General features: G+C 32.6%; 1 protein-coding gene across 7 annotated transcripts in view; it reads left to right on the forward strand.

Annotated features, from left to right (window-relative positions):
* The window catches only part of Ide (Insulin degrading metalloproteinase), a 442,696-nt gene that overhangs the window by 192,383 nt on the left and 229,238 nt on the right, over window positions 1–21,075 (forward strand). For all 7 annotated transcript variants that reach the window (XM_089232551.1, XM_089232550.1, XM_089232552.1 and 4 more), the window contains 3 exons: window positions 4,928–5,100; window positions 13,508–13,611; window positions 20,794–20,896. In XM_089232551.1, the coding sequence (XP_089088677.1) occupies window positions 4,928–5,100; window positions 13,508–13,611; window positions 20,794–20,896 (380 nt within the window). The remainder of the gene's footprint in view (window positions 1–4,927; window positions 5,101–13,507; window positions 13,612–20,793; window positions 20,897–21,075) is intronic.

Here is a 21,075-nt window from a genome sequence, read left to right on the forward strand (position 1 = left end):
TGCATCATAAGACATATTTATAGATCAATTAAAAGTGAAATTAATTATTCTTTTAATTATTTGGAATTTGAAAACTTTTCTAAGAATCTGAACATTAAGGATTTAATTTAAAAAATTATTTTATTTAACAATAAATGAATTTATTGTAAGTATGAATTTAAACCAAAACCTTTTTTTCACCAACTCTGATTTGACACATTACATAAACATTTCAAATTATTTCATGAATTCATTTAATCCTAGAATTTTAAAATTTATTAATTGTTTTGAATTATTTGCATTAACTACTCATGAAACTTAATTTAGTGAATACTGTAATAAATGTATAAGCGTACATGAAAAATAAAATATAAATTTCTTATTACTAAGCATGAATTATTATATTAAGTCAAAATGTATAAATATAATTAATGTAGTCATATAAGTTCTATTGTGTTTTGTTACTCGAATGTATTAACTGTCAAAATAATGTTTACTCTTTTACAGTCTTCTTTCTTAATGTATTAGTAGGATTAAATTTTAAAAAAAATTGAAAATTCATGTTGTGCATCCAAAAAGTGTTTAAAAAATTGTGTTAAAAATTAAAAAATTGATAATTAATAAAAAAATTAAATTTAAATGACTTTTTTCCTCTAAGGTTTACATTTTCTTTTCTATTCATAATCTGCATTTTTTTGTGAACATTTCAGTGAAAATTACTTTTGAATGTATTGAAAATCTGCAAAGTTATGTTATATTTTCATAAATAATATTGCTTGAATGGTTTTTTTTCAAAAAAGTCTCTTCGCGTTCTCCTAAAGTCATTCTTCTGTTTTTTCGAGGCTTAGTTCGTCCTGGACTGGAGTATGCTGTAAGGTTTTGGAGACCATACCTAAAGAGGGACATAGACTTGGTTGAAGGGGTGCAGAGAAGAGCTACGCGTGTCCTTATTGGCACACAGGACTTGAGTTATGAAGAGAGACTTCATTTTTTGAATATGTTTACATTGCATGAACGCAGGTGTCGAAGAGATATGATCAAAGTGTTCAAAATTTTCAATGGGATGGATAGGATGAACCATGAACTTTTAGTACACAGCCAATCGACTGCTTTTACAAGGGGACACCAGTATCGATTGGTGAGGGACAATGCAAGGTTATGGTGTCGCAGGGAATTTTTCTCTAATAGGGTTGTTAATAAATGGAATAGCTTACCCCCGGAGGTAGTAAATTGTAACACAATTCACGCGTTTAAAAAGAAATACGATAAACATATTGGGGTAAATCGAGAAGCTATCCATACTTAGAATAAGACAACCATAAGTATTCTTTATGGGCATTGTATAATATTTTATCATATGTATATATTGTTTATAATTTTTGTTAATTGCATTTTTAATTGGGTTGCTGTATTTTTGAAATATATGACATCCATATTTTTATGGGCATCTTTTCCTCAGCCACCTCGTTGGGCATTTTGCCTGTTGTGGCGCTGTATTTGTATTTGTTAGCCTTAGAAACGTCATTTGTGAAGTTAGAAAACTTTTTTTTTCTCAAAAAGTTTTTGTGAGATATGTACATGAAATTTCGCATGGTCAACAAGGATGGTAGAAGTAATAAACAAAACATAATAATTGGAATCTGGGATGATGGGTTGCATTTCAGTATCTAGTTGAATGATTTGAAATCAGAGCGATCCAGTCTTGTTTCGATAAATTTTGTGTTGCAAGCCAGAATAAATATATTAACGGTCAAAAAACCATTATTTTTTTTCTCGTGTTTTACTTCATATATTTAGGAAAAATTTATAATAAAAGTTGTTCTGGTAACTGCTGTGCCTCTGGTCTAAAAATACGTTAAAAAAATTGTATTTTTTCTAACGAAAAATTCCACGAAAACAAAGTTTACATAATTTTTTTGCATGTAAATTTCAAATGTAAGTGTATGAATTATTTTATTCATATTCTGTGTGTTTTTGTGAACACTTTGGTGAAAATTTCACTTGAATATATTGAAAATTGAAAAAGTTAAGATTTATTTTTTCTCAAAAATGCCACTTAAAAATTGAGCCTCGGAAAAGTCATCAGCATCATTTTTTGATAAATTTAAACTTTTTTTTTTCCAAAAGTTTTAGAGATATGCAAATAATATTTCACATGGTTAATAAGGATGGTAAAAGCAACAAATAAAAAAAAATCATTGAAATCTGAGACTATGGGTGCCATTTTGGCATCTTGCCGGGTGATTTGACATGGAATGACTCTCCTCTCTATTCCCTCAAGTTTTCTCAACATCTTCATTATCAAGGTACGGTTCTAAAGTGTGATGCCATGTGGATTTTTACAGTGTGAAATTTTCAAAAATTTTGGAGTCCAACTAAAGTCTAGGCTGTCACCCCATACAATCTGGTGCGCCACACCCCTTGCACTCTTTCTTAAGCAGCCCCTGTCGTTTAGTAAGGAACAATTCCAGGCTGTGGTATCACAGGTAGTGTTCCTCTAATAAGGTTGTGTGTAAATTGAATTGCTTACCTCTGAGGATAGTAAATTCTAACACAATTGGTGTGTTTAAAAGGAACTATATGGGAAACATATTGGGTAAATTGAGAAGCTATCCATATTTAGATAAGACAACCATGAATATTTTTTATATATAGGCATTATATTACATTTTATCATGTGTATATAGTTTTTAGTTTTTATAATTGCATTTTCAATTGGGTTGCTGTATGTTAGAAATGTATGACATCCATATTTGTTATGGGCATCTTGCATCAGATATTTTTCCTGTTGTGGCGTTGTATTTGTATACATATGTAGGCTGACTTCACGGATCACAATACTTTGTATCTCTCTACAAGTTTCCCTGATTTTTTGCATGTGATCCATTGTGTCAATGTATTTTAATAACCTGCATGTTCATTTGGTTTAGCTCAGGGCCGTAGCCTCAGGAAAACTTTTCCTTGTGGGGGGGGGGGGGCTTCTTGAAAGGGTTTTTATTATGCAAAATAAATTTAAACTTTTGGGGTCCTCCTATTCGCCTCAGAGACCTGGGCAGTCCCTCGGTCAGCCCAGCTTATTTACGTCCCTGGTTTAGCTGTATGCAATGTAGATTCAAGCCTATATGTCAGCACTTTAGTGAAAATCTTATAAATTACCAACAGGAGACTGATTGGTTTATATTTCTTGATATCCTCTTTTCTACCCTTTAAAAAAAAAAAAGAATTATCATTGCGTTATTCTGATCTACTGGCATATCTGATTTTGTGATACAATTTGTATACAAAGCAGCTAACACATTGGCAAATTCTTCTTCTGTTTTCTTAACGTTCTTAGTTGAAATCCCATATTCACCTGGACATTTCCCTTTTTTCCATACATCTCATATCCTTGTAAACTTCTTTAAGCTTAGGCACTACTTGTACAAATCCTGCTCTATTCTCTTTTCTTCCTGCTTTATTTTTTTTTCTTCCTCATCCATTTTTTTTTTTCTTCATGCTTCTTTTTCTCTATTTCAGCCCTTTTCTTCATGTTTGTACAGAGTGTTATAAAATTTCTCAACAATACTAATAATTCCATTTCTATCTTTCTATCTTTTGTGATGGTTTCTCCTCTTTTTAATGCAAAAATTTCCTTTCTTCCAACACATAGTTTTCATTTTGCTGATTTCAAACTCCTATTATCTTCCAGTGCTGTATTTACAATATCACAATAGAACTTTCTGACATCTTCAATAATCCCCTTTTGCACCATCTTACAAAAAGTTCTGCTTATTCCACTTTTGATTTAGGATGATTCTTTTGTATCTGAAATTCTCTCCTGATGAAACTCCTTCATCAGTTTCTTTGTTTCTTTTGCTATTTTCTTCACCAGCTTGATTTCTTTTTCTCCTGCAGCCTCCTTTGCTATTTCTTTTAGGGCAGTGGTTAAATTTCTATCATTGAGGTGACATCTTGTCCATCTTTCAGTGATATAATTTAACAAATCAAATTGGTTTTATTAGTTATCAGTTTTATTATTTATCAATAAAACTAGAATTTGTATTGATGTTTCTTGAAGATTTGTTATATTGATGACATTTTCTGTATTTTTTATAAGTGTGGCTCTTTCCATTTTAGTGTTAAGCACTATGCTACATCTCTTCACCATTTGATGGTGGTCTTCTTTTGTATTGAATTTGTTGAAAACACTGCAGTCTTGGATCACGTACTTCTTATCATATAGGATGTAGTCAGTCTTCCTTGCTGTCGCAGTTGGGTTTCCCCACTTCCTCTTTCTTTGGAGTTTTTTCTTAAAAAAAGAATAATGTACAGCTGTTTGATCGCAACAAAAATTTGACAAGTCTGTTTCCTCTGTAATTTCATGCATCATAACCTTGACTTCCTACTGAGCTTTCGTCATTTCTTCTCTCTCTCCAATTCTAGAATTTAAATAACTCATTACTATTTTGATATAGTTATTTCTCTTATTTTTCATCTCATTTAGTTCTTCATAAAAGTCTACTTATTCCTTGAAATGGCTTGATGTTCATGCATAGACTCGAATAACATGTATCCAGTATTTGCTTAATATTTTCATAACCAACTTGGGAACTCTATCAGATGCGCTATCTAATTCAATCGTGATTTTTCTACTTTTTACACAGCACGTACTAATGAATAAAATGTTTTTCAACATTAAAAGATATGTTATGCTTTATCAAACAAAACTTGAGCCAACATGACCATTTTTTCTATTGGTTAACTCTGTATCACATTTCACTATACAGCTGATATTATTTATTTCAATTATTAGTTTTAATCTTTACCCAATCTAAACTACATACATTTTTATGTGAATGCTTATTTATATATATATTCTTCAATTTACTAAAACATGTCCTCATCCAAATTAGTTTAAATAATCAGCTTTCTACACAGTATAATAATCATTATTTAACTTTATTTACAGAGCACACAGATGATATTGTCACTCTCTTATTCCAGTACTTGAATATGCTCAAAGCAGAGAAACCACAATATTGGATATTTGAAGAGTGTCAAAAACTTTCAGCTATGCAATTTAGATTCAGGGATAGAGACAGACCCCAGTTGTATGCCCAAATTTTAGCTGGCTTGCTACATGTAAGTTTATAAAATATTTTGCACTTTATTTTTTTTCATTAAATTGGTTATTGTGTGCAAAAATTAATTACATTAAATCAGAAATATGCCACAAAACAATTAAAGTTACGTAATTATTTTTACACTTGAGTTTGTTTCTATTAGGCTTCTATTAAGAAATGAAAGGGAAAATTTTAGCGATAATTCTAAAGGAGAGAGATAACTTTGTTTCATTTTGTTTATTTTGTTGTTAATAACAATACCTACTAAATGCGAATATGCATGCCATTCACCAATACTCTGCAGTCTTTGTAAATTTTGGTTGTATTAATGTTCTGAGATATACATCTTATTTCATTCATGCTTGTATCATTTAAAAACTCAAAAAGTATCATTATACATGGGAAAAATCAGAAATGGGTATTATATATTGTGTTACCATTAAATGGGGTGAGAATTTTCCAAGGGGAGGAATTGTGAAATAAAATGATAATGTCGTGATGATAATATAATAATGTGAGATAATGAAATAACTCAAATTTTGCACCAAAATATTCCCCAAAATTCTCATGCTTTTTTTTACGTAGACTTTAATGTATACCGACACATTTACGCAATATTTGTAATTTTATTTAGTAAATTTTATGCAAAAAAAAATGTTTTCATTGTGGTCAATATTTGTCATGGTACAGTTTCACTTATAGAACAGCTGCTTCTCCCCATTATCAGGTGATGTTGACAACATGTGTGATGTTCTAGCTAAGACACCTTCATAAACGAGCGAAACCGTCGGCCATTTTGGTCCTCGCTGAGGTCCTACAGGGTTACTGCACTTAATCGTTGCTTTGGAAATGACCACCAAGCAGACTAAAAAAAATAATGGCGTCGGAGACTTGGCATGGCAACCTAACAGAATTCATCTGTGCTGAAAATGGGGGGACGGACGGACGGACAAATGCGTATGAAAAATTAGATTTAAGGGAAAAATGATAAATTTCAGTAATCAAATTTCCTGTGGGAAATAGAATATGTGGTTACTAATAATTTCATAAAATTTTTTGTAGCCACGAGTGGAATTCGTTACAGTTTGTGCGCGATTACGATGTAAAATTCAATTACACACTAATAATTAGTGTGAAATCTATAAATATAAAATAATTAGTGTGAAATCTATAAATATAAAATAATTAGTATAATCGCAATAATATTTATATTCACTTTTGAGCTTAATTTTTTTTTCTGTTTTAGCAAAACTGATACATACGGAAATATTTAAGGTGAAAAAAAAGGGGGTGAAATTCATTCCCCTGATCCTTAATTTTAGGGTCAGCATCAAAAAAAAAAAGAAACATTTATAGAAATGACAATTAAGATTACATAAAGGAAATAACTTTAGAAACATTAAACACCCGGAAGAAAGGGATTTCATAAATAAGCACTACTGACTCTGAATATTGTGTATATATAATTTATTACAAAATTCATAAAAATTTTAGAAGAATGTTTGATTATCATTTCATTTTAATTTTTTTTAAATATAAAATAACACACACAGGTTCAATAATTTCAATTGATGAGCTCAATGAGTGAATAAATTTATTCAATAAAAAATATGCACTCACATAAATAATGTACATCACTTATGAAAGCAAGACTTAGGCTAAATATCGTATTTGAAACACCACACACGTTTCTACACTATATAACGAAATACCTCCTTACTTTAGAGGATTTAGCCAGTATATTTTGAATTACAGAAAAATCTTTAATAACAGATCAGGAAATTTGGAATTTTGTTGCAGACAAGTTACTGACATGAATATAAATGATATGTAGTTCTTTGCTCCAAACTATGTGACCCAACAGCAATTCATCTGGAAAAAAAAAATTAAAATTATTAGATCAAGCAATTATTTCTGGTAAGAATCCTGTGTGTTCATGGGGGTTTGAATTATGTGCAACACAAGAGCATTCTATACAAATACAAATACAACGCCACAACAGACAAAATGCCCAACGAGGTGGCTGATAAAAAGATGCCCATAAAAATATGGTTGTCATATAACACATGACACAGTGTTGAGCTTCCATAAGTGTTACTACAGAATTGCTTCTCACACACACACACACACACACACAGCAGCAATTATTTGGTGAAGGAATGCAGAATGATTCGGTAGGAATCTACAATGATCATGGCCGTTTTGATCATATGCAACACAAGAGCGTCTAAAAAACTCTGAACATGGTGTCAACACGTAACCAGAGAGTAAATTTTGCAATATAGTCTTTTTTTACCCCTTCTCTATATTCGCAATACTTGCCTGGGAGTCTTTTCATTTAGTTGAAGAAAAAACTGTTACTTACACAGGGTATGACAAACCTCAAGTGCCAAGTCCATATGATGACTATAAAATCTGTATTGGCACTTAAAATTTTCTTTGTGATAGCTAAATTGGAGTCTATTTTCTGATTTTTAACAGTTGTCTTTTAACATAGAAAAATGATAGAAAGTCCCGAAAAAAAAGTAAAAAAAATATTTAGGACTGTTTTTCTTCAGCTTAACATCATCCTTGGCTCCTAAGAAATTTGGCTGGCGCCTAAAATTTTTTTCAATTTGTCAAGCCCTGACCGACATCTTTTTTATTTATACTTGCATTTCGTATATGTGTATCATAAAGTCCATAGTGTACTTTTCAGTTACATTACCAGTTTATTATTATTTCAATTATATTTTCCTAAATAATTATTTGTTTCTTATTCAGTGAAATTATTCTTCAAATGATCACAATAGAAATAGATATAAGTGACATAAATAGAGTTTTCTTTTAACGTAACCTAGGTTGTGCGATGGTAAAGGAAAACATATCAACAATGGGAATATATTGAGCATACAAGAAAGATTGAATTTGTGCTCATGCAACAGTTCATATTTTCAGTGAACATCATTAGTGTGATTATAATCTGGGCAATGAATATAAAACAGGGTTTGTACGGGTCAGAGAAAACCAGGAAAACCTGGAAAAGTCAGAGAAAAAATTTTTTACTAAAAAAAATCAGAGAAAATGGCCCATTTTTGTTTTAAAACTTGGAAATTTCAGACAAAAACCTGGAAAATCATCACGATTGTCGTCTAACCAGAAAAAAAAAGATTGATAAAAAAAATAATAATGTAGAGAAAAAAAATTTCCGCCGGGATAAAAAAAAAGGAATTCCGATAACATCGTAAATATTGATAATCCGTAAAATATCGCAAAAAAAACTATAGATACTGCCGAGGAGGAACCAGGATTTCGTAAGTCGCTTGGAAAATTGACGAGTGCTGTTTTTTACCTGGTTGGTCTGTTGCGAAGTATTATCAGTTAAAGAACCCTGGACGGATCGTACGATCCCTTGGGTTAATATTGGAATGTAATATGTGTTTGTGTATTTATGTTCTGTATTTGTCTTGATGTGTTAATTAAATTTCAATTTCAAAAGTGTATTGCTACGATAATATCGTAACTCTTTCTAGTGTTTCCAGAAACATCATAACTGTGCATTGTAGAAAGCCATGGGTACAAAGCTCAGTTGCGATAATTTCGTAAGTTGACTTCAGTTAGCAATGGCGGATGATGCACGTGTATATTTTGATTTCCACGTGGGTATTTTTATTTGAAAACAATGAGTTGTAAGAAAACTTGTATGGGCAGATAAAAACCTGAATTGTCAGTAGGCTGATTAGATCAAAGCAGTCAAAAATGACCTGTGTAAATAGTGGTGTCAGTTTTGCGGCAAAATTCTCAACGTGGGCAGATAAGTTATCCAGAACCATGCCAAGCATGTGAAATCAGAGGAGTTCAGTGAAATACCCTCGATTGCTAAACTTCTCAGTTCTAGTGCTTACGCGAGTGCAAGACAACTGTAAAGAATTTTGAAAGTGAAACCAACTACATCTTTGACTAATTATGTCACAAAGGAAACAACTGTAAAGGCTTAAATCTTGTGGGCAGGAAAAATTGCAGGAAAGGGAAATCTTTCATCTCTTAATTGTGTTCCATTTTTCTTCTCCATCAGACGTATTTGAAAAGCATATATGCATGTAAAAAAATCTATGATTATGATGTCATTATGATATTGTAATTAATATAAATAATTTTATAATTAATATAAATAATTTTATAATTAATATAAATAATTTTATAATTAATATAAATAATTTTATAATTAATATTTTGTGAATTTTTATTAATTTATATCAATTTTTTTATTTTAAAAAACCTGGAATTTTTTGAAAATTTGACCGGAAAACCTGGAAAAATCAGGGGAATTTTTTTATGAAAATGAGTATCAACCCTGTAAAACCATTTTCATGAAACAGGGGAAATTTAATAAAATACATATTTACATGTAGTATTGTTATATGTGATTAGTTGTGAAAATTCACATGTTCTGATGTGGTAATGGACATCAGAAATAAGTGTCCACCAGTGAATGAGAGAAACCTGATTTTCATATTTTTCTTGCCATCATAATAATGTGTTATGTGCTTGTATGTCTGTATAATGAGATTTGTTGTTGGCAGTTGTGGAAAACTTTCCCGCCTTTTAAATCTTTTGCACACATTGGACACCTTAATGCTTATTTTCTGAAATAATTTTATTCATACTTTTGTATTACACTTACCGTGATATACCAAATGTCACTATTAAGAAAAACCTAATAGCATTGAGCATGCTTTTTTTAACACAAAGTCAAAAATTAACAAATCAACAATTATAATGCCAGTTAACTTTTTTTGTCAGCTTTCTTATATCAGTTGCTAATTCCCCTCAAATTTTACTCACAGAACATATTAAATGTAAAATGCAGACTGCAAAATAAATTAAGTGAATTTTTGCTTCATTATTTCTCAAATCTGTGGCTTTTTTTGACTTGCTGTGTGTTGAGCATTTGAAGCAGCAGGCTTCTCTAAGCATCAAATGGCAAATTAAAGAAAGAAAACATACTGGAAATATTGAAAACTGATAATATTTTTAAACATTGATGTTGTTTTCATGTATCTATGATTTTGAAGAAAAAATAATTTCATCAAAATTCATACTTCACAATCTTTGAATGCATTTTTTGCAAAATGTCAATTTTTGCCATTGCGCACACGATTACACAAAAATGGTTTGAGCAATCATTATGAAATTTTCTACACTTACTAAACTAACTTAGGGCTAGAAGGAACTAGAATCTTCGAGATTCATAGGAAATTAAAAATTTTGAATATAGTGAAAAATTTGAAAATTTTAAATAAAAAATAAAAAAGTACTTTCCTTCATAATTTCTTATAACCCCTAGTTCATTGAAATTTCACATTCACATCCTTGAGAAGGAAGCACAAGCCATAGGTCTAAGAGAAAATTACTCATGTAATCATGTGTGCAAAACAAGTGTTTTGCTTCAAAACTCATAGTGTGTATGAAAAATGTAAAAGCATTTTCCTTGCAAGATAATGATACAAGCTAAACATATGATGCATTTTAAAATATTATCATTAAACTAATTCTAAATTAATTTGCAGAGTAATCACTGCATATGCCTTGCATGAAATCCTGTGTCCCCTTGAGGATATGAACCGCACTAAACGAAACAGTTAATTGTTTATTTTCGGGCTTTATAGAGAATAGAGAAAATAAGATTATTCGAACACGTACAAAATCATTGCTCAGGTCTTTTTTCTTTGGGGAAAGAGTGTAAATCATCTTAAGATGGTCTCTCTGGGCTGTCAGTGGTCATGTCTTTCTGTCTGCTCAGAAATTTTGGAAGGCCTATATTCCTTCTCTGTTGAGGAGTGAGAGGTTTTGGAGGATTGGGAACCTGGAAACTATAGGGCACAGCAGTTTGCTTCAACTTCTTCCAGCCATCTTGCCTTTTGAGCTCAAATATGGCTTTCTTTAAAATGTACCTGATTTGAAAAAAATGAATTAAAAAATGACTATTTTAAATCAAGATAAAAAAAAATAACACAATGTCAAACAAAAAAGTTCATATCCCTTAACATGTACAAATAAATGTACAGAAGACTATATGGTAAATTTTATGACATACATTTCTAATTGATTCCTATTGTACAGCTCTTTATTAACTGAAATACAGCCAAACCTCTCTTAAGAGACATCTCTTTTAAATGCAAAAAATATCTCTGCGCCAGTTCTTTGGAATAAGAATTTCAGTAATTTACCTCTGAACAATGGACACTCATACAAGTTTTAATAGTTATTTTCAAATGATTATTTTGAGTAAACATAAGAAATTATACAAATACAACGCCTCAACAGGCAAAATACCTAATGAGGTGGGTGAGAAAAAGATGCCCATAACAAGTATGGATGTCATATATTTCAAAAATACAGCAACCCAATTAATAACACAATCACAAAAATTATAAACAATATATACACATGATAAAATATTATACAATGCCCATAAAGAATATTATGGTTGTCTTATTCTATGTATGGATAGCTCATGGCCCCCACAAGGGGTGGGCTGACAAGGCTCCAGCCCTGGCGCCCAAGAGGATTTTAATCATTTTTTTGTTTTTTCACGCTATAAATTCATCATAGAGGAGGCCCAGTGAAAGTCTGGTCGAAGGGCCTGTAAAAGATCCCAGCCTAGGGGCCCTGCTTCAGGATGTGGGGGCCATGGGATAGCTTCTCGATTTACCCCAACATGTTTATCATATTTCTTTTGAGACGTGTCAATTGTGTTGCAATTTATCATCTCCGGGGGTAAGCTATTCCATTTATTAACCACTCTATTGCAGAAAAATTCCCTGCGACACCATAATTGGCAGTGTACTAAAAGTTCATGGTCCATCCTGTTGAAAATTTTGAACACTTCGACCATATCCCCTCGACCCCTGCGTTGATCATTTTGATCATTTTTGTCGCACCACGGTCATTTTCTGCACACGAGGGCTAATTAGACCGGGACCTACAGTTTATTGCCGATTCCGAACGGCAGGCTTGTTTTTCATACTCATCGAGAGGTTGGTGCGCTAACCCCTCGATGGGGGACTGCCTGCGGTAGCAATTTTTGCTGCGATCAAGTCGCCGTTTTTTGTTGTACCCCTGTGTCAGGAAAGTTTTCTGACAAGGACGAACTGGGTATCGAACTCGCGGCACCTCTAAACATCCTTTGGTACTTTAGGCGAGCATCTTATCGACCGGGCTACCGCGCCCCTCGACCCCTGCGTTCATCCAATGTAAACATATTCAAAAAATGAAGTCTCTCTTCATAACTCAAGCCCCGTGTGCCAATAAGGACACGCGAAGCTCTTCTCTGCACCCCTTCAACCAAGTCTATTTCCCTCTGCAGGTATGGTCTCCAAAACCTTACAGCATACTCCAGTCCAGGACGAACTAAGCCTCGAAAAAGCGGAAGAATGACTTTAGGAGAACGCGAAGAGACCTTTTTGAAAATAAAACAGAGCATTCTATACGCTTTTTTGACCACCGCTGAACAATGTTCAGAAAACCTAAGCCGCTCGTCAATGAGAATTCCCAAATCTGTGACCCTAGTTGCATCCGGGATAGTGACACCATTCAACTCGTAAGAGAACCGTGGGTTGTTCGAACCAAAATGCGCGACCATGCACTTATCAATGCTAAACGACATGCTCCATTCATTTGCCCATGCTGCAATCCTGTTTAGATTGGTCTGGAGCGACTCCCTATCGCTTTGATTCCCAATTACCCCCATTAGCTTCACATCATCTGCGAATTTGCTAACAATCCCATCGATACCCTGATCGAGTTTATCGACAAAAAGTGAAAAAAGTATGTGACCAAGGACACTTCCTTGAGGAACTCCACTTCTGATGCCTGTCGAACCAGAGAGTTCCCATAACTCGTTGAGACCTATCTCTTAACCGCGATTCTATCCAATTCAGCAAGTTGCCCCCAATCCCAATATCATGTAAACGTTTCAAGAGTTTACCATGTTGGACCCGATCGAATGCCTTCTGGAAATCAAGGTAAACAACATCTACATTTTTGCTCTTACCCAAAGCCTTCATCACATGATCATAGAAGCAAAGGAGGTTAGTCAGACATGACTTCCCTTTCCTGAACCCATGCTGATTATCCGACAATACATTATTCTTGTCTATCCACTTTTAGAGAAATAATTATCTTCGTTAGCCAAGGTATCACTGTATATGTATTGACATCATCAAAATTGCACCCTTGCCCAACTTTCAAGTCTATCTCAGCCTATGTTAATCAAATAATTGCTTAAAAAATTTGATTAATAAGTTAAAAAATTTTAATTTATTTATGCCCACAACCATGAATATATATGACAGTGTTATTTATTTACTTGTGTCCTTGATAATTTATGTCTAAAACTTGGGGCATTGTATTTGAAAAACCTTTCTTCTTTTATTGTAATATAGGACTATCCTTTTGAAGAACTGTTATGTGGACCAATAGTATTAAAAGAATATCATCCTGAAATTATTGTGAATTTGTTGGAAAAATTAACCCCTGATACCATAAGGTGAGAATTTGAATGTTTTTGTTAGTTCGTTTATTTTTCATGTTAATATTTAGCGTGTGCTGTAAATGGCTGGAATATAAAATATACAGTATACCTAGGTATATCTGTGTGCTGGAGGTAAAGGGCATCAAGTCGCAAAAAATAAACTTTACAGGAGGGCTGTTTGAAGATATGTTTAGTATTTCTTTCTGTGGAGATTGCTTGTTTTATAAAAGAAATATATCTGCTCTTTACTAAAATAGAACTTAATGTCCTGTACTTATGTGTAGTGAAACTGTGTAACGAAAGTACAGATTAATAGCATTATTCCAATATTGACGAAAATGGACTTGGGCCCTGTACCCCTGGCATACTAATGCACAAAGTCTGTTCAAAAAGTATCCAACTATAATTTCTTCGTGCTTGAACCAATGAAGCTACAGAGACATGGTGCATGTATTTAGCCTGTCCTAGTGCATATGATTGTTTTTTTACATGCCTGCAAAAGCTGCCAGTCACTGGCAGACCGCCTGTGAATGGGGAAGTGTAAGTGGTATCATGGTTTTTTTGACAAAAAATGGCAGGAAAAACTGAACACAACACTATTTCGTTAAATGTTGTGTGATTCTTGGTGATTCCTTTGGAAAAATCCGTAAAATTCAACAGACCTTCTGTGATGAAGAAATGGGCACCACACTGATAAAGGAGTAGTACAACCACTTCAAACATAGCCGCACATCAATAAAGAGTGAAGCACGTTCTGATGGGCTCTCAACATCCAGAAATAAGATTGTCATTGACCATGTCAGGACCCTGTTGATGCAGGATCATTAAATCACGATCAGAGAACTAGCAGACAAGGAGAGCATTAGAAGTGGATCTGTTCATTCTATTCTGGGACATTCTTCAGGGGATGCAATGTCAAAGTCATGCTGACCATTTTCTTTGACACATTGGTTCATCACTAGTACTCACCACACTGCACAACCATCACCAAGGAGTTCTACCAAGAGGTTATGCATCTCAATTGGCAGCTCCATCACTATTAATGCAATAGCATTGTTCAAGTTTTTCCTGCCATTTTGCCAAAAAATGAAATGAAATTGGGACAGCCCGCACTTAAACTTCCTCACTAATTGGTGATCTGCAGGTGATTGGCCGCTTCTGCAGGCAGGAAAAAAAATTCAAGTGTGCGCACTAGGATTGCCTACATACAGGCATCAAATCACACCTCCTTAACTTCATTGGTTCATGCACAAAAAAATTAGGGTTGGATACTTTTTGAACAGACCTCGTATATATGGGTAAAAAAGTCAAATAGGTGAATACATTCATATTCAACTTTGCTCTAAATTATGTTTTATCCATCATAATGGACCTTTAAAAAGACTGCAGTGAAACATCATTTCAGGGTTGGGTTTTTGACATGCCAAGAATCATAAACTGGTTTAAACTGTCCAAAATCTAAATGAATGCTTTTGTGTGGATAATGTTTTGAACACAATAAGTATATAACATGATGAAACACTTACATTTTGCATGTTATGATATGTTTTATTTTTAAACATTAATTTAAGGTATTACAAGTAAAACAAAATATTCATTATAGTTTGCAATTTTGAGTTTTTTGACATAAAAGGAGTCTAGAACATATGAAATATAGTTTTATGGTTTATTTATCTAAACCAGCGGTTCTCAACCAGGGCCCCAGGATATTCCAGGGGGCCATGGAGGAAAAAATTGTAAAAGGGGAGTCACGGCTACTGATAAGGGGGCCATGAAGAAATTTATTAAAGGTGTGACCAAAAAAATTTAATTTCAAACAAGTTGAAAGTTTAAAGGTAACTGAAGATACATAAGTATACTATTTCAGAAAAACAAAAAGTGTCCACGAAACGTTGAGTCTGCTCTTAAAAGATTATCTAGTGTTTTTTCAATTAGCACTTATCCTAGGGCTTACAATGCTTTCTAATATGAACTATGGTGTCGTGAGGTTTGTCAGCACTTACCCGAATGCCCCCTGGTCAAATTACGAGGGGAAAAATCCAAGAAATTATTAGACCAGAGGATTCTCAAACTTTACGTCACCAACCTTTGTCGGGGGCACCGCGGAGCATCCCGAAGGATTTTCAGAGATTCTTTGTTAAACTTTTCTGGGGAGCCGCGTACAAGCATTGATTAAAGTAACGGGGCACCGCGGATGGAAAAAGTTTGAGAACCCCTGCGCTAGTCTGTACCATTCATCACTCTACATACTGTATTTCCATTCTTCTCTGATTTGTTATAAAACATATCGCATGAATTTATTTCACTAGAAATAAATATACATATACTATGTGCAATGCCTTTAATGCCTTTTTAAGTTTTTCAATTTCGAGCTAAACTCCCCTTTAAATAGTATCTCCAAAGGGAGCCGGTAGATAATAAAACATAAAAAATATTTCAATCGATTCATATACCTGCCTCTTTCACTTCGATTCGGAAGATGAGCAGTTGCATTACAAACACGCCTCAGAGATACTTAAATAGATTACGGACACATACAGCAATTTCTGGCATGCACTAATTTGTTTGAAGCAGTTCCTAACATTTTTGGATTCAGGTCACCTTCTGCTTGGGCGTCTGCAATTTAGTAGTATGTGATAACCACTGCGATCGTGTAGGCATCATGATGGATTGATTCATCCCGGTTTGAGCCCCACTACTGGTACAGTGGTGGTTGACTGAAGTGAGTTTTTTTTCTTCTTTTTTTTTTCAATTTTTAGTTACGAATGCTAACCGATCTTTCGTTTGGAAAGCCTTCCCGTAGAGAGCAGGCAGGCTTTCACCGTGGTATTTGCATAACACGAAACTTCAGACATCTGTCAGTTTTACTTTTAATATGAAGACGGCAAACCTCTCGAACTGAAACCATGCATAACTATGACATCATATATATATGTTGTGGTCACGCATAATATAAGAAAGAACTTTCCGGCATGCATTAATTTGTTAGAAATTCGGTAAAAGAAATGTCTTTCTACGATTGAGTAGAAGTAGTGTACATGTGATACACACGTGCTTACGATAAGAGTGTAACATAATAAAAGCAATTAAATGGAAGCATGAAGATTTCTCTGTATTTTCATATCTTGGAATAATTTTAGAGAAATTTTTTTCTTTCTTTATTTTTTTCTTTCTTTTCTTTTTATTTTTTTATATTTTATTATATAATTTTTATATTATTTTTATTTTTTTATATTTTATTATATAATTTTTATATTATTTTTATTTTTTATAATTTTTATATTATTTTTATTTTTTATAATTTTTATATTATTTTTATTTTTTATAATTTTTATATTATTTTTATTTTTTATAATTTTTATATTATTTTTATTTTTTATAATTTTTATATTATTTTTATTTTTTATAATTTTTATATTATTTTTATTTTATATATTTTTTTTATATTTTAATCTAAATTTTTTTCCTACTACCTGTTAGGGTGACTTCCCAGTTGTTTTTTGTGTTTGCATTTGTATAAATACATAAAACATAAAATAGAATTTACATTTTTTTAAATTAATTAAAAAATTAAAATACATTAATCAATTGAAAGATAATTAATTTAATTTGAAAAATAACATCAACTGAAAACAAAATAAATTTGATTTTTATAAATTGGGAAATTCAAAGTTCTTTCCACTAATGCATAATTTTAAGTTTGCGCCTTAAGCACGAACAAGAAATGGCGCCTTTCACAATTTTGCTCCCCCACGGACCAAAACCTGGCTATGCCACTGCCATGAGTCTTCTGTTTTGGCATTAATGGCACTGCTTGATCTGGATGCGCCCATGCCTTTGATTACTTAGAATTGTTGTAGTGAATTTATTTTCCATCTCCAGTAAGAATTCAATGAACAAACCTTTCTTCTTTTTTTGTGTTCAAAGTAACAATTCTCACGGGGTTTTATGACATTCAAGGACCCTTTCTTTCACTTTGTATGAAAATGTTATTTACTTCAGTTGTAACTGTGCTTGGTAACTCCGCTATTTTTACTTCAGTTAATTGCAATGTTTGACTATTATCATTGTTGCAATGCATATATATGTGTCCAGTTACTGTACATTTTTATACTAGCAGAAGACAAACATTTTACAAACGTCCCTACTTTTAGAGATATCTGTGGTTGGGAAGCCAATAAAATCATTCCTGTTTTAAAAATCTGATTAATCTCTTAATCTATGATAGTAGTGTAAAGGCGCTGCATTCTGCATGCAAATTGATGTGATCGTTTCCAACTGATACAGTAGCAACTAATACATCTTCAGAATGCTTATATCTTGCTTTATATTTACACTAAGCCAAGCCTGGTACCACTTGGATTATTTTATTAGCTATGCAAAGTTGATGTAAAAAATAGGCGTTGACAGTAACGTGATTGTATTTTCTACGTGTTATTGTATTCTCTAATTTGTATACAGTATTGTATTAATATGCAATTGTATGATTGCTGTTAATAGCCAATGAGCTTCTTGGTGATTTTTTTATATCATTATTGTAATTTTTCTGTGAGTAAAAAATTTTAAAACTTAAATTTAAAAAAACATGGGGGTGTGTGTGATTTAGAGTGTTGAAAATTTCATACCTTTATGAATTTGGAAAAATTTAAAGATTTGTAATCATTTTATCTGATTTTCATACCCTCAAAAGTTTGTTATACTTTTATAAAATAACATTATGTGTATAAGAACTGAGATGAAACCAGAAATCTTGTTTGTTATAGGGTGGCTTCATCAGAGCAGGGTTTGACAGCATTTGAGACAGAATATTTAAAAAATAAATTAGAATAATTTTTGTATTGGCACTATTTTAACCCATTAAAGATGACTATTTGATTTTTAGAAAGAATAAAAACACTGAGTGAGACCACCCCCACCATTTATTGGCAAAGAAAAAAATTAAAATTTCGAATGGCAAATTTTCTTTCTAACCACCTATCATACTTTCATTAATTTTTCACAGATGCGATTAAATAAGCAACTTATTAGCCGGGTTTACATTGGAAAATAAAAAAAAGCTTGTATTTACTGGCATTATTGAGAAATCGCTAAAACCTGTTTACTTGGCACTAGTTTTTCTTCCATTTGTAATACAAAAGATTACGGGGAAAAGTAACAAACTTTATTCCTCCATAAATCCTCCAAAATAGATGGTTTGAAAATTTTACTTACGGTTTTTTCCTTACGAGTGGAAAAATAACTGCAAAGTGAGTTCAACTTCTAGATTTGAATTACCTTTTACCTCCAATCTTATCTATTTAAATTGGGCTATTATATCACATGGTTGCTGAGGATATCATTCCATGGAATTGGAAACTTGTTAATATTATTCCAATTTTCGAAAGATGTAGCATAGCAACGTCCAGAGCATGTCCAATTAATGTCTAGTGAGTTTGATGAATAAAAATTATCATTCAATGGAAATCTCTTGAAAATATTAGAACTTGACATTAAACTGCAACTGGTTAAGTGGATGGAGGATAATATTGCACTGTCTGGATAACAAGTATGTATTCTGGAAGAGAAAATCATGCATAATCAACCTACTTTGCTTTTTCGATCACTGAACAAAATCTTTAAGGGAGAGGCAAAGTTATTCATTCTTAATTGATAACAAAACCATATTTATCATGGGCAGTGTGTGTGTGTGTGTATATATGTTTTCTCATTTCAAATTTATTTTGTTCCTTTGCCATTGTTTCTATTTTGGGTTACTGTGATTAGAATTTACATTCATAGTTGTCTATATTTCTATCAGCCACCTTGTTTAGATATTCACCTGATAGAATGAAAGCCAGAACTTTGCCACTAGACATATCCTGTTGCCAAGATCTCTTCCAGCCCAGCTTCGTGGCAGAGTCTGGAACACTTTATTTTGTGTCAAAAAAGAAAAAACATACAAAATTGTTACAACATATTTTCCCCCGGACAATTGGGTACTGTCGCGATTAACAAATTTTGTTATGATTACAGATGAGATGGGGTCGGAAGTTGGAGAAAAGTTTCAGGGTTTTGTTAAGATGGAGAATATATGCATAGTAGGATGGAAGTATATTTTAAGAGCAGTTGGAGGGCCCCCCATTCTATCTCATCTGTTGTCTTACACTTGTCATATTACATACACTAGATAGAAAAAAAAACAAAAAACGAAATGAGAATCTTATTGTGAAATGTGAAATATAAAATATCCACCGGAGCACGTCATCTCACTTAATACCTTATTGGCGAGCAAATGGGTTTTATAACTTGCGGACTAGAAGCCAGCATCAGTTTTATTAGGTTGAGTTCACTTGCTCCGGTGGATTTAATGAAAATATACAAAATAAAAATATTGTGTGGGGGAATATATATAGTTAGTGGATCACCTGTGCCATCTTGCTTAGCACCTTATTCGGTGAGCAACATGAATACGACATTATGTGGAGTATGCACGTGTGTTGGGGACATGAAATGCATGAAGAACTTGAATAGAGGAAAGAGAAATACACATTTATATACATGTATACAACTGCCAGGTCCAGTCTAGCTCTAAACCTATTTTGGTGAGCAATGTGGGATTAGTTTAAATAGGGAATTGTCTAGAGAGAGCTTTAGCTAAGGATCAGCTTCTGTCTTGTTTTGTTTGACTCACTCTGGCTGGTTATATTTATATTAAAAAAATAAAATAAAAAAATGAATATATATATATAAAATAAAAATTATATGCAATGCTTATGAGACCATTCGTGTCCTCCTTCCTAGCACCCCCCGCTAGAATAGCAGAATGAAGGACACTTGTGGTTATCACATTTACATCATTGTAACGGGAATGTCATAAAAATTCTTGTTTGGGTCCCGTTTATACATGCTATATCTTGTACATGTGATAATTATGTAATAGTAGTGGCAGTTATGTGGATATGATTTGTGTTGTTGTTTTTATCTATTTCTGTTTTTTCCTTTATTTTTGTAAAACTTGAAACATTACTTTATAAATCTGGTGGACAGATTTTTTGTTTTTCGTTGGCATGTATATATTTGACAAGGCTTGTAATCCTTGCTGCTGTGTTTTTGTTTTTGATTATTTGAGTGAATAGATGGAATGAATAGTGGCAGTTAGATATTCACCTGTGGCGGCAATGAATTTGTATTTATATTTTCGTAAAAATTGATTTTTAGGATTGCTATCATTGGTAAAAAATTTGAAGATGAAGTAAACAAAATAGAGAAGTGGTATGGAACTAAATATTCTCTGGAACCAATAGAAGAAGAAATATTGGATGTAAGTTTAATGTGACATATATTTAAACAATTCTAGTTTTCATATTTTTGTTACATTCTAATTATGTAAATAATGCTAGTGAAAAGTATCAAAAATTATATAAGTAAAATTCTGACGAGTCAAATCAAAGACAAAGTTTTCACATAGTCCTAGAATCTTCGATACTATTTCAAGTGAAT

This window comes from Pholcus phalangioides, unplaced genomic scaffold (genome assembly GCF_987345545.1).
Source record: "Pholcus phalangioides strain wild (caught in Gottingen) unplaced genomic scaffold, Ppha-v1.0 ptg000007l_1, whole genome shotgun sequence".
NCBI lineage: Eukaryota > Metazoa > Arthropoda > Arachnida > Araneae > Pholcidae > Pholcus > Pholcus phalangioides.